Consider the following 15,586-nt stretch of genomic DNA (forward strand, 5'->3'; position numbering starts at 1 on the left):
AGTTTATGTTGCTGTACCAGCACCTGATTGACAGCAAGCTGACTGATCCCAGGAAGCTTGCACAAGAAGTGGACGACTGGGAGAGCACCAAGGTCCAGAAGAGGTATGGGGAAGAACATGCCAATGGTGGGCAGGATCCCTCTCAGCAAAAAGGGGAATAAGGGTAATCAGGGGGAGTTCTCTAAAGGGCCCCAAACTGATTCCTAGGTTAAGGATTCGCAGCCCCCCAGTGAGAACCTATGGTTCTCCAAAGGGAATCCAGTGGCAGGTAGTCCCCCATGTAGGTGCTATGCATGTGACCAGATGGGTCATGTGAGGGGGACTCCAAATGCCCTATGAGTACACCGGCACCCACTGGTGCACCGTCTCAGGGTTTGGCTAGTGCAGCACTTGGGAAGGAGTTGGTTCCAGGTGGTGGGAGCCAGATGAGATGACCCTTGTCTCACTAGGGGACAGTGAGATGGTCCAGAGAACCCTTGTGCCTGGGAACACTAAGAAGTACAGGCATTGGGTGACCATCAACGGACAGAGGGTATAGGCTCTTAGAGACACAGGAGCCAGTGTGACTACAGTGATGAGTCAGCTGGTGTCTGAAGAGCAGATTGATCCCTGGGTACTTCACCAAGTAGTTGCAGTGGACAACTCAGAGCACCTGTGCAAGGTGGCGCATGTTCACTTTGAATGGGGAGTTCTCAGGTTCCTTGAAGGTAGCTGTGAGTCCAACCATGCCCGCTGATTGTTTGCTAGGCAATGACCTGGATGATTCTCCTTGGAAGGAGGTGGAACACTTGGAGATGTTGGGTCTGCCTGGGTGGGTATGCGCATCCACCTGGTCAACGGCAGCCCGTCAGGGTGGTCAAGAGCCCCTGGAGCTTGAAACAGTGGCCCTGGGGACTGCCAAGAAGAGGAAGGGCAAGGGGTGTGGGAAACCAGCCCCAGAAGTTCCCACGGTCTGGGAAGAGGCAGAGCCTGAGGGTGACACCCCGGAGCCTACAGGGGAACAGGTGACTGAACTGAGTGAGGTCCCTGAGCTGTGGCAGTGGCAGCAGGAAGTGGGGCCCACCAGGGAAGAATTCTGTGCAACACAGAGGACATGACCTACTCTGGAGGGTTTACGGCAACAGGCTGCAGACCAGGCGGATGGCAAGGAGGCAGGATCGCACCTGATCTATTGGGAGGATGCCTCCTGTATAGTGAGCCTAAGGTTCTTGAGCATGGGTCAGCCTGTGTGCTGGTGATACCCCAGTGCTTCAGGGCCTTCCTACTGGGGTTGGCTCATGATGTTCCTTTAGCCAGACATTTGAAGTAGGACAAGACCTTTGAGTGGCTTGTCACCCACTTTTACTGGCCCCTAATGCACAGGCACTCAGATGCAGGTCTTGTCAAACTTGTCAGGCAAGTGGGAAGAGTGGGGGGAAATGTAAGGTTCCCCTCCAACGTTTGCCTGTTGTCAGTACTCCCTTAAAGAGGGTAGGGATTGACATGGTGGGGCCTCTGGATCCCAAGACAGCCATGGGAAACAGGTTTATCTTGGTGGACCATGCCATCCGGTCCCCAGAAGCCATTCCTCTGAGGTCAATCACTTTCCCTCTGGTGGGCCGTGCTTTGATGGGGGTTTTTACCCGCATAGGGTTCTCCAAGGACGTGGTATCTGATAGTGGTACCAACTTCATATCCACGTATATGAAGTCTCTATGGAGGGAGTGTGGGGTAACCTACAAGTTCACCACCCCTTACCACTCCCAAAGTAATGGTCTGACTGAGAGATTCAATCACATCTTGAAAGGCATGATCATGGGCCTGTCAGAGCCCTTAAGGTGGAAGTGGGACATCCTCTTGTTATACTTTCTGTTTGCCTACAGGGAGGTGCCTCAAAAGGGACTTGGGTTCAGTCCCTTTGAGCTGATCTATGGCCACCCTGTGAGGGGACCTTTAAGTCTGGTCAAGGAGGCTTTGGAGAAAGCTCGTAGTAAACCAACCCCAGGACGTATTCATTTACATGCTGGCTCTGAGAAACCAGACTGCCCGCTTCAGGAGTCTCGCACAGGAGACCCTGGAAGCAAGCCAGGAGGACATGAAACTATGGTATGACCAGAATGCCACTCTGTTTGAGTTTCAACCTGGATAAAAAGTGTGGGTGATGGCCCCAGTGGAGTCTAGGGCACTCCAGGACAGGTGGACTGGGCCATTTGAGGTGGTGGAGCACAAGAGTGAAGTCACCTACCTGGTGGACTTGCAGTCTCCAAGGAACCCTTTAAGAGTCCTGCATGTCAACCGCATCAAGCCGCACTTTGAGCGGACTGAACTGTCCATGCTCCTTGTGACAGATGATAGAGTGGAGGAGGAGAGTAAGCATCTTCCTGACCTCCTGTCTGCAGGAGAGAAAGATGGGTTTGCGGAGGGAGGGATCCTCTCCCCCTCCCTGACTGAAGAGCAGCAAGGTGACTGTCGCCACGTGTTGGGACAGTTCGCCTCACTGTTTTCCCTGATCCCAGGGGTCACACACTTGTGCACACATGATGTGGACACCTGCAACACCTCTGGAGAGAGTTAGAGGCCCTGCAGAAGGCAGGCCTCACTATTAAGGCAAGCAAGTGCCAAATAGGGCAGGGTTCTGTGGTGTACTTGGGACACCAAGCTGGGAGTGGCCAGGTGGCACCCCTATAGCCAAAGATTGATACCATTCTGGCTTGGGAGCCTCCAAAGACCAAAACTGAAGTGGGAGCATTCTTAGGTCTCACAGGATACTAGAGGAGGGTTGTCATGGGATATGGAACCATTGCTATCCCCTAAACTGAGTTGACTTCTAAGAAGCAACCCAGGAAGGTGATCTGGACAGACCCTTGCCTGACCACTTTTGATGCCTTGAAGGCTGCCATGTGCACAGCACCTGTGCTGAAGGCACCTGACTACTCCAAGGAGTTTGCTGTGCAAATAGACGCCTCAGAGCATGGTATTGGAGCAGTACTCTCACAGCTTAATGAAGAGGGCCTAGATCAACCCGTAGCCTTCATTAGTACGAGGTTACTTCCCAGGGAACGTAGGTGGAGTGCCACAAAACATGAAGCGTTTGCTGTGGTCTGGGTGCTGAAGAAGCTAAGACCCAACTTGTTTGGGACTCACTTCCTGGTTCAGACCGACCACAGACCCCTCAGATGGTTAATGCAGATGAGAGGTGAGAATCCAAAACTGTTGAGGTGGTCCATTTCCCTACAGGGGATAGAATTTATGGTGGAACACAGTCCTGGTACAGAACACGCCGATGCTGATGGTCTGTCCAGGTTCTTCCACCTTAGTGATGAGAACTCCCATGAGGTTCGGTAGTTCCACCCCACTTTTAGCTGGGTGAACACGTGTTAGACTTTTCATCCTTGGCATGGTCTCCCTTAACTTTTTGCCTCTGTTTCCTAGGTTGTTGATGTGTGCTGGACTCTGTTTTTGCTGTTTTTGTTTCTGCCAAAGTGCAAGTGCTCCTATACAAAATGTGTATGTAATTGGTTGATCCATGATTGGCATATTTGATTTACTATTAAGTCCCTTGTAAAGTGCAACAGAGGTTCCAAGGGCCTGTAAACCAAATGCTACTAGTGGGCCTGCAGCACTGGATGTGCCACCCACCTAAGTAGCTCTGTAATCATGTCTCAGACCTGTCACCGCAGTGTCTGTGTGTGCAGTTCTAAACTGTAAATTCGACTTGGCAAGTGTGCCCACTTGCCAAGCCTAAACCTTGCCTTTTCTTACATGTAAGGCACCCCTAAGGTAGGCCCTAGGTAGCCCCAAGGGCAGGGTGCAGTGTATGGTTAAGGTAGGACATATAGGGGGTTATTATAACTTTGGAGGAGGTGTTAATCCATCCCAAAATTGACGGTAAAGTGACGGATATACCACCAGCTATATTACGAGTCCATTATATCCTATTGAACTCGTAATACGGCTGGTGGTATATCAGTAACTTTACGGTCACTTTTGGGACGGATTAACACCTCCTCCAAAGTTGTAATAACCCCCATAGTAATGTGTTTTAAATGTCCTGACAGTGAAATACTGCTAAATTCGTTTTTCACTGTTGCAAGGCCTGTCCCTCTCATAGGTTAACATGGGGGCTACCTTTAAATAGGATTAAAGTGTAGATTCCCTGTGGGAGCAGATAGATATGTGGAGTGTGGGGTCTCTGAGCTCACAATTTAAAAATACATCTTTTAGTAAACGTTGATTTTAAGATTGTGTGTATGAAAATGCCACTTTTAGAATGTGAGCATTTTCTTGCTTAAACCATTTCTGTGACTCCGCCTATTTGTTGATTCCCTGTCTGGATCAGTTTGACAGTTGGGCTGGTTGCACCACTCACTAGACAGTGACACAAAGGGAGCAGGGGTGTAGTCTGCATTTCCTGTTGAGTTATTGGTGTTAGGAGGGAGTAGAGGAGTGGTCAATCACACCTGAAAGGGCTGTACCTGCCCTCACACAATGCAGTCTCCAACCCCCTGGTGTGTGTCTGGGGCCTGGCCTAGACAAGGCAGTATTTCACAATCAAGAGAGACTTTCCTTTGTATATGGGTATAAGAAGGGCACCCAAAACCACAGACTTTAGAACACTTCTGGAAACCAAGAGGAACCTCTGCCTGGAGAAGAGCTGAAGAGCTGCCCTGCTTGTGGCTGTGCTTTGTGGAACTAACCTGCAGTTGCTGCTTCTGCCTGTGCTAGAGAACAAAGACTGGACTTTGTGCTGCCTTCTGTCTTGTGAGATCTCCAAGGGCTTGATTTAGAGCTTGCCTCCTGTTGGTTGAAGTTTCAGGGACAGCAAAGACTTCTCTATGCCAGCACCTGGAGCCTCTGCAGAGACTCCTACTCTGCCAAGTGGTGCCCATCCAGTTCCTGGGACCCTGAGAAGAGAAGTTGGCAGGCCAAGAATAAGAAATCCACGCACAGACCACTGTGCAGGGAAAAGATCAACGCGACTCTGATCTGCAGCTGAAAAATCCATGCGCCACCGGCTTCGCAGCTGAAAATCAAGGCTCGCCTGCAATGCGACCGGAAGATCGATGCCCGGAGCTGGGGAAACGACGTGCAGCATCGCTGACGGAGGCTGGTGAGATCGCAACCTGCACTGCGTGGTTTTTGGACCATCATGCAGCTGAATTTCTGATGCAAACACTGCTGGGCGTGTAAAAACAACGCAGGGCCTTCCCGGACCCGAGATTGCTGATAGGATTGACGCATCGCTCTCCTGCAGAGAGAAGAAACAACACATGCTGACACGACTAAAGGAGAAACGACGCAAGGTCTTGCTCGTGAGTGAAATGGATGCATCACAGGCCCTTTGTGACACACACTCGCCCGTGCTGGGTTATTGTGGACGCACCCAAGGTACATTTTCATGCTAACAGCATTAGCGCTGTGTTTAAAATTACATGAAGACTCTTTTGGTTTTTAATTCATAACTTGACTTGTGCATTGTGGATTTTTTTCATTTTGGTCTTGTTTTGTTAGATAAATATTTTCTATTGTTATAAACCCGTGTTGTGTCATTTTGTAGTGTTTTCACTAAGTTACTCTGTGTGTTGGTACAATTACTTTACACCTAGCACTCTGAAGTTAAGCCTACTGCTCGTGCCAAGCTACCAAGGGGGTAAGCAGGGATTAGCTGAGAGTGATTCTCTTTTACCATGACTAGAGTGAGGGTCTGTGCTTGGACAGGAGGTAACCTGACTGCCAACCAAAGATCCCATTTCTAACAAACATTTTGCAGGTGCAGCAAATAATGACAATGATCTGGATCTAATTCTGACTCCTCAAAGTGAGTCTGTTCCACAAAATACTACAAGTCCTCCAGTGAAAGCCTAAAAAAGTAAGGTTTGACAGCTGCAGTTAAAAATGTCACCCAGCCTTAAAATAAAGGTATGCCAGTTTTACCATAAGGGTTCCAACTCCTTCCAACAAACTCTGTCAACTTCAGAACAGAACTCCACATGTTGAATAATAGATACCAAAGTACCACCAATTCTCCACCAGTCAAATGTGTATTATTCCACTGGGCTTCATGCTTTCTATGACGAAGTACCTTTCAGCCTGCATACATATGAGAAAATGAGGTATTGGTTGAAGGCGGTGAAAGTATTCAAACAACAGATACATTCCTTGTCAGGGTGAACCACAAAAAGTCACAAAATTAACTAGTGTTTAGCTATCTGGTAGCTTGGCACAAACACATTCAGGCTTAACATAGAGGCAACGTGTATAGTATTTATTCAGCACACAAACATCAATAAAGTGCACACACAACACAGGAAAAATCCAGAAAAAATAAATAGAGTTAAATGTAATAAGTTATTTGACACCAAAATGACAATCTGATCAGTAGAACGGAGATATTCAATTTCAAAGATTTAAGTTAAGTATGGTGGCTATAAGCACAAAGCGCCATTTCTTGGTTATCTGGTCATGAAAAACCGGGTGAAAGTCACATGTTAAGGCTACCACAATGGATCGAGGTTCAGATACATGGACCAGGTTAGTCCCATTGAAAATGTAACCTTTTAAAGTCTAGTGCAGAGACCAGTTTGCGATGGAGAAGGCAGCAAGGATCAGGGAGAGCGTTGTAGATGGTCGTTGCTGTAACATAAAGAGCACACTGGGTGTCGTGGACAGTCATTGCTGTAGCCTGAAGATCCTGTTGGGTGCCACAGACGATTATTGTTGGAGATTCATGCTGGTGGACACCCCTGGCTGTCTGTGCTGTGGCACGAAGTGCAGATCTCGAGTTGCTGGTGGTCTCTGTAGTGAATAGAGCCGGGTGCACTAGAGATTCGTGCTGGTGGGCAGCAAGGACTGCACGTCCATGGGGTGAATGGCCCAAAACTTCAGGATTTCTCATTTTCTTCAAGGAGGAGCTCCACTGATGCCACAGTACAGTGGTGGTCCAGTGCCACAGAGGGCACCCGTTAGGGATCAGGAACTCACTCTAGCAGAGTCAAGCAGGACTTAGGTAGGTCCACCTGCAGGTCCAGGCATCTTTAGTGCAGCAGGTCAGCTGGGCAGTTGAAGAAAGGCCTCTGGCGCTTGTTGTGTGCTTGTAGCTCAGAACAGGAGGTCAGTAAGCTGACCTTTGTAGTGACTGCAGCCTGGGATGAAGGGAGCAGGTTTAGTCTTCCTTCTCAGCAATCAGGGCAGACTCAAGCAGCAGGACAGAAGGACATCCTTCTTCTGTAGTATCCACAGGTCCAGGAATGTACTTTAGAGTGAGTCTGAGGGTCATATTTTTATACCTGGTACCCACTTTGCAGTGAGAGAAGATTCAGGAGTTTCCCTCCTACAGAGTTGTCTAGAATGTCTTGCCTCCCTGCCCTGGTCCCAGTCTGTCTGATGGCACACGAGGTAAGTGTGAAGCCACTTTTGTGTGAGTTGAGCCAGTGCCTTTGAAGTGTTAGCGTGATAGGTGACAGCTCTGCCTTCTATCTAGTCACAGATGGCCCATCTTGCCAACACCCCGATTCTTGTTTGTGATACCGACTGGAAGGATACACAAAGGCCAAATGCCAACTAAACCTAGTCATGTGACCTAGGAAACAAGCTGCAGGCACCAAATGGTTAGGACAAGGGCCAGCTTTCTAATAGTGGCATTTTCTGAATTGTGTCAGATTTTACCATTAAAGAGGTTTTTTTTAATTACAATTCCTCAAACACCAAACCTGACTTTTAAGATTTCTCCCAATCAAAAGTGAACACATATTAAATTTAATAGGGTAACCTTGATGCTATCATGTGAGAGATGTAGGCCTAGCAATAGTGAAAAATGAATTTGAGAATTTTTCACTACCAGGACATGTAAATACCTAAAAATACATGTCCAACTTTTTAAATACAATGCACCATGCCATATAGTCTGTTTAAGGCTTACGCATCAAATATGTACTAAAAAGTATGGTTTAGGTCTGGCAAAACTGCCCAAACAGGCTGCAGTGGAAGACCTGAGACAGCCATTGTAGGTGGCACAATAAGTACTGCAGTGGGTGGCACAATGAGTGTTGCAGGCCTACTAGTAGCATTTAATTTACTAGCCCCGGGTTCTTGTAGTACTACTTTACTAAGGACTTACATGTAAATTAAATGTGCCAACAGTGTATAAGAAAATTAATTATACCATGTTTAAAAGAGACAGCACAAGCCATTTAGCAACTGGTCCCAAAGTCAACAAAAATGAGTTCAGCAATACAGGAAGGGTGAAGACAAAGTTTGGGGGTCACCGCCCAAGAGTCTCAAGTCTAATAATACATTTCAGGTTTAAAAGACTAATTCCACATCACAAAACAGATTTCTATAGCAAGTCCCAAATTCTATGCCCTTGGAAGCCTGTTCAGGAAAATGTAGTTGGTTTCCCAGGAAGCGTCCTTTTCCACTTTTCTGGTGACTGCCAGTGAGTCCACTATGGAGGTTTTAAATAGACAGGTTAGTGTGTCATTGAAAGATTCCTGTAAACTAGTCCATAGCTCTTCCTCATGTCAGTCGCTTCTTCTTCCAACACGATTATTTAACTTATGTCCTGTATGACCAACTTGAAGAAGTTGGTCCTTGCACTACAAAAGAGTTCCACACATCCTTCCTGAAATATATGCAGGGTGTTTCCTATTTTTCATGGAGTCACAGTGGCCAGACTAAGCCCGGTGGACACAACTTCATCTTGGGCAAATTAAATTGCTTACACACAATTGGGCTTTTACAGTGGAAATGGAACACACAAGCTTTAATTCAAGAGGAACAAACTCATAGAAACACAATACACACTGAACACATTCACAAAAATGGTACTAGGTGGTCGCAAGACCTTTTAACTCATCAGAGTATGTGCCATGGTAAAGTCAACAACCAGCGGAAAAATGTGTGCACACACACACACATACACTTTCCCCCCCACCCACACACAGCCACATGCCACACCAATGACCCACTGATAACATGTACGTCAGTTAGGTGAAAAATGTGAAGAACAGACTACCACACACCAGAGATAACCCAACATGTGGACATCTATGTCCTAGGAACAATGCTTACACCATTACCTTCTTTTTACAGCAAAGCTGGGAAACTGTACAAACTGATCACCAAGAATAACTTGTAGGTGACAATCGGCACGAGTCTACCAACTCAAGCACTTAACAAAATAAGTAGCAAACGGCCCTCTAATCCAAACTCTGCAATATGATAAATAATTTAGCATTTTTGCTTCAAAACTGTGGGAACATTGATCTCTGCAAAATTCCACATTACACTACTATGACACGTTATGTGCTTGGTAATTAAAATAAAATCATAAATGAGTAAGAAAAGCAACTTACTTCTCCTCTTTCCGACATCTCCTTTGGACGTTGCAGCTTCATTTAGGAGGACCATTCCCATGGTAATTGCAGCATCTATTTCTGTTGTCAAGGAAACCACAGCAATCTGGATTTCAAAAAAGGCGCAACCCTGCATCTGTCGGCATGGTAAGATTTTAATTTTCTCTGCACCAAATATGTCAAACCAACTCCTTTCCATAATTTATGCACTTTAAATTTATGCAAAATGCAGACAATACGAAACCTTTAAAGATCAGGATCATTTTCACCGTGTAATTTGCATAAATTCCTATTTTTTAGCTGTCTAAAACATTTACAAGTAGTTTATTTTTTAATAATAAAGCCAATAAAAAGCCAAACATTTTAGAACAGGTTGAAAAGCCTCAGAAAGTTCAGTGAAAGTGCTGGTATTTGTATAAACTGTATTATAATACAGAGATTAAAATAGGTTCTTTAGAAAATAAAGAACTTTAGAAAAAACAATGAATAATCCAAATGGATTCATATAAAATCGTTTAACTTAATTTTTCTTAGCAGCAATGTTTGAAAGCATGAAGTCTACTTTTGTCACGTTGTCATACTTTTATATTTGTGTGAACATTGCTACTGGGATAATATGACATGCCTGAATGCTTTGAAAAATAGTAAAAAAAGACATGTGCTTCAATAATGCCTTTTCAAGTACAATTCGTACGAGTTTAACTCAGTCCTACAGCCTACATTATAAACAGACTAAAACACAGTCATCTTATCCGAAAATTACATAGAGAACTACAGAATTATATGACCAGTGAAGGTCGAGGTCAAGTTGGAGTCTATAGGACACATCATACTTCAGAAAAATTGCAAATTAAAAGGAAAGTAAACCAACGATACTATAATGACAAAAACCATTTGGGGCAGGTATGCAACCGCAAAGTTGCCACAAAGCACTGGTCTGCAGTGGATGCTTCCTAACTAGCTATCCCAGTTTTAGTTTGTTCTTCAAGGAGCCAATAGACTAGCTTCATTACAAATGATCTGTAATTATGACACTCTCCGTAAGTGGAGTTACTGAAACACAGTCGCTGCACCTGGGGATTAATGGGGGCAGGGCGGCGTGGGGGGAAGGTGGGAAATAACATAATTTTATTTTTTTGAACTTACCTCATTTCGCACGCCGCTCCCAGCCTGCCCTGTGGACAATCCTGACGCTGCTTAAAGTAGCTTCTGGATTGGCTGGTAGTGCCCTGTGAACATTTGTGTTTGGCCGGCCAGAGACGGCCAGCCAAACACGCATGCTCTCTGAGGGGAGTGCACAGTGCACTCCCCTCTGCTTGTCACCCCAATCCCTCACCCTTAGCGGAGGAGCCACCACTGCTGAAACATCAGAAAATAAAGGTTTTGCAGAAACACTGCATTCCCAATATTGTTCTGTGCGCATTTAGCAAGAATATGATAAAAACATCTACATATTCAACCTGAAATGCCAGTTCTTGTGCTTATTCCCCATTCCAAGCCTTGCAATACGTAATTGAAAGGAATCTGCAAATCTCAGAATTATCAACTGCTGAATGTAGCAATTTCAACATTATTTCTGCACCACTTGTAAACACACCCAAGATTTTACAAACCAACACCCACAACTGGCAAAAATGAAGAGATTAACAAAATAAGGTTGATCTTATTTATAAATTGTTTAATGGTGACATTTGAATAGTTCTGCCTACAATATTTGGATATAAAATCCAGCAGAGATAAATGTTAACTATTCCTGCTGATAGTGGGCTTCAAAGGGTTAAATAATTGAGTTATCTGGAGTGTTAATTCTCTGAGGTTTGCAGACCCTGGTTCGTGGGCTTTCCACAGGCCCAATATAAAAAAAAAAGAAAATAAAAAAATCAAAAACAAATCAAATTATTGGTCTCCGGATCTTTCGCTCCCATCATTTTACAACCCTGGACCCAAAGCCATTTTCACTGACCCAAAGTTGGACAGAACTTCAGAAAAAAAGCTTTGTGCTACATTACAGGACCTTAAGAAAGGGTCTGTGTAGAAAACTAGGTTACTGGTCAACAGGGTGAAACCCTACTCAAGCAGCAATCACAAGTCCAGTCAGGGTGATGTCACCAGCAACCCTAAATTAACCTGTGCATAACCCATATGACTGCTTGGCACAAAAACAGTCAGGCTTAATTTAGAGGACATTTCTAAAGTATTTATGCACCACTTCACATAGTAATAAAGAGAAAAAACAACACAAGAACAATCCCACACCAATTTAAAAGAATAGCAAATTTAAATAAGTTATTTGACACCAAAACAACAAAAATCCAATCAGCAGAAGATGAGAATTGCAATTTTGAAGATTTAAGTGAAAATAGTATCTAAAAGCACAAAGCGCCAACTGTGGTTATCTGGTTGTGCCAGACCAGAAAAAACACACAAGTTCAGGCCTATAATGATGAATCGTGGGTTCGGATACAGTGATCCATTTAGGGCCGCTGATCAGAGTACCGTAACTCCGGGTTCGCAAAGCGTTGTGAGGATTCAGGTCGAAGATTTGATGCGTAGCTAAAGTGATGCGTCGGTTCTGAGATGTGCCAAGGATGCAAAATGAAGGCCTGCATCGTCGTTAAGCTCCCATTTACACAGCATGCGATGTAAAGTCCTGCATCAAAGATGCAGTGCACAGTCAGGGTGATGCGTCTGTTCCTTAGAGCTGTGAGGCTGCAATGCGGACTCCGGGATTGTCGCAGAGGCTGTTGTTGGCGAGGGATGGAAGGCCTGCACCGAGGATGTGTCACACAGTGGCGGTTCCAAAAGAGTTGCAGGCTGCGGCAGAGGTGGGGGTCCTTTTGACGGGTACCATCCACACAGAAGTGGAGATGCATTGGTTCTGCTCGGGGTTGCGCCACACAGCAGAGGAGATGCATTGGTTCTGCTGGATCCACACAGGCTGGCAGCGCACCCTAGGCCCACTTCCAAGGGTCCAGAATTGGAGTGGCACCACTTCACAGAGAAGATTCACATATGGCAGAGTCCAGGAACAAGGTTGTTGGAAGCCTGTTATGACCCTCAGCCTTCACATCAGGAGACCAGCCAACTAGCCCTTGTAGTCACTTGGTTCTGGGTTCAAGAGATGCAAGTCCAGTGCCTTTCACCCAAGCAAGAGAGCAGCAGGTCAGCACAGCAGGGTAGCAATCCTTTCTAGAGCAGTCCTGCAGAAGGGCAGTTCTTTCAGCAGCACTGCAGGCCTTATTCCTGGCAGAGTAGCCACAGGTCCAGAAATACATTGAAGAGTTGGTGTCTGTGGTCCAGTATTCATACTCAGTTGTGCCTTTATAGTGGGAAGAAGTATCTAGAGGCATGCTTTTGAAGTGCACAGGTGTCTTGCCTTACTGGCCATGGCTCCAGACTAACTACAGGGGGTATGGATCTCTTTGTGTGGAGACAGGAAACTGCTTATTCAAGTGAAAGTGGGGCTGAGTCTAGCTCCTTCTTCCCACCCTGCCAGTAATGGCCCATCCAGTCATACCAAAGCTCCCCATTGTGTGTTGCTGTCTAGGAGGAATACACAGAGCCCAACTGTCAACTACATTCAGTCATGTGACCCAGAGACAGGCTGCAAGTATCAAATAAATACAGAAGAAAAATAGTAACTATCTAAAATTGGCATTTTCAAAATTATAATTTCAAATCCGACTTCATCATAAGTTAGGATTTTTCATTGCAATTCCAGAGACACCAAACATGAACATATTACCTGTTCTCACGTGGAAAAAACATTTATAAAAAGTAATTAGGTAACTCCAATGTTATCCTAACATAGAGGTAGGCCTTGCAGTAGTGAAAAACAAACTTACAACTTTGACAGTACCAGGACATGTAAAACATAAATGCACATATCCTACTTTTTAAATACATTGCCACATGCCCTCCTTGTTGTCCGGGGTCTACTGAAGGGGTGATTTATATGCACTGAAAAGGAAGGTTTGGACCTGACAAAAGGTTTATTTTGCCAGGTCGAAATGGCATTTTTAACTGCACATAGTCTGCAATGGCAAACCCAAGACATTTTTAAAAATCTACTTAAGTGGGTGGCACATCCAGTGCTGCAGGCCCACTAGTAGCATTTAATTTACAGGCTTGGGGCGCAGCTAGTGCCACTTTACTAAGGACTTACAAGTAAATTAAATAAGCTAATTGGGTATAAGCCAATTCTAGCATGTTTTAAGACGAGAGCACAGGCACTTTAGCATGGTTAGCAGTGATGAAGTGCACAGAGTCTTAAGGCCAACAAAAACAAATTCAACAAAAATTGGAGGAGTGAAGGCATAAAGTCTGGGGATGACCCTTCAGAATCAGCCAAGTTCAACAATACACATATTTAAAATATACAAATATGCATATACTTACATAAGTATATAGTTATATGTCGACTATGTAGTGGTATAGTAAATATGTTGTAAAGTGCACATTTCTGAGGACTTCATTGAGGATTTTTTGATCTGCACATGCAGGTCTCTGTAATTAGAGAGTTTGGTTTTGAAAATAAGATGTTCATGTTGGTATGTGCCCTCAGGAATTCTGGGTATATCTAATAAGGTAGAGTGTAAGAGCTACCCACCTAAGGTTTACAATGCAATGTCTGTTAAAATGGCCAACTTTAGCACTAGTGGTGCCCGGCGCAACAACCTTTCTTAGCAACCCCTCCAGACATTCCCTCACTCCCACTCTCCAACAGTGCACCTCACCTCTTCATAGCCTCTATCTGATATACATTTCATTTTTTTTATAGCACTACTCCTAGTTCACTTCAACAGTTATGTGATCTGCATGATCTTTGCAGCAGGCACATTAACCGCCGCACTAATTTATGATGAGTTAAAGCTCATTAATCACCAGAGTTATTTTGACAGTTTTATTGTTGGCTGAAAACTGCTGGACACACAAGGAACCCTTTTAAACCAATAGTTATTTTTAATCACAATGTCCCCTCACAAATTCACCATTGCCTTAAAGCCGGTCATGATTGTGTAAGAAGAAAGCAAAATTGAAGCCTAAACTGAGTTTGGACTGAAAGAAGAATACAGCCATAAAAATATTTTGAACTGCACATTGTACGTCACGCCTACAGTACAATCAAAGAATGACTCAAATACTTGGAAAAGTGTCAATTTTTGAACTACATTTCATCTGCTTAATTACATCAAAACGTTCCATTTCTGAAGCTCTGGCTACAAAAATAGCTAAGGTAGGGAGGTCAAACACATTTTAGTTTGTTTACTTGCTTGCATTAGGAGACTGATAGGCAAATGTAAGTCTATTTTATGGTCTGACGCTTCCACTTATTGCTTTTAGGTATGAATAAGACCTGCCCCGACTCCACATACTGTCAGGCCTCTACCAAGGTAAGAAGTGGAAATGCAATATAGGAGGAGTGATTAATACACAGTTTTATAAACCACACTCCAATTTTCTGCAGTCTTACCAAGACCCTTGTGTACCATCTCAAATTTTGAAGATTCATGTTCTTTAGGAATGTTTAACAGGTCGCAGGTCAGATAATGACTTTATTCACACCTGCCAGGAATTCACTGAAGGATTCTTGACAAACGTAAATGCTTTCATGACTGCAGATCTGTAGTAATTACACAGACAATGGTTGTGATGCTGTGTAGTTTATTGTACATTTGTTCTTTCCAAATGTACTCCTTGTTTCTCTTTCACTCGCTCCATATGTCAACTTCCCTTGCTGATGGTACAGAATTGGTGCCCAACCTAACACCACTACCACCCCCACTGCATCTGTTTCAATTGCCTCCTTGACCCTTTCCAATTACCTCTTACAACATCCAATTTGGGCAGTCCATATCATCACATTTTGCTCTCCCATGGCACAGGGCAATGCGGCTAAGATGCCACACCTTACGGTCACTTAATAGAACAGAATTATACACCTCTTTAACCACACTCAAAGGATTCCCTTCATCCTTCCTCGCTATTATCGGCCTTTTGACTCTTACCAAATCTCCTGTGTGTATGAAGTCTTGCTTACGGTTTGCAATCACAAAATTCCTTAGTGTCTTTCTGTGATTTTTTTAGATTCTCTTTAACTGTCCAAAGCCCACACACTTTTCTTGGTCTTGCACCTCCATCCCACATTACCTTTTTTTAATGGTATCCTGCCCCTCATTAGTTCAAATGGGCTGTGTTCGGTAGTTGCATTAAGGGGGATTCTGTAGGACCACATTGTCTTCCATACCTCAGTT

The 15,586-nt window shown here is 44.6% G+C and overlaps 1 protein-coding gene across 1 annotated transcript in view; it reads right to left on the minus strand.

Moving 5' to 3' along the window:
* The window catches only part of TUSC3 (tumor suppressor candidate 3), a 1,241,068-nt gene that overhangs the window by 179,921 nt on the left and 1,045,561 nt on the right, over window positions 1-15,586 (minus strand). Inside the window, exon 8 of the mRNA XM_069200706.1 lies at window positions 9,333-9,407. Within this exon, the coding sequence (XP_069056807.1) occupies window positions 9,333-9,407 (75 nt within the window). The remainder of the gene's footprint in view (window positions 1-9,332; window positions 9,408-15,586) is intronic.

The sequence above is a fragment of the Pleurodeles waltl genome, chromosome 1_2 (assembly GCF_031143425.1).
Source record: "Pleurodeles waltl isolate 20211129_DDA chromosome 1_2, aPleWal1.hap1.20221129, whole genome shotgun sequence".
Classification (NCBI taxonomy): domain Eukaryota; kingdom Metazoa; phylum Chordata; class Amphibia; order Caudata; family Salamandridae; genus Pleurodeles; species Pleurodeles waltl.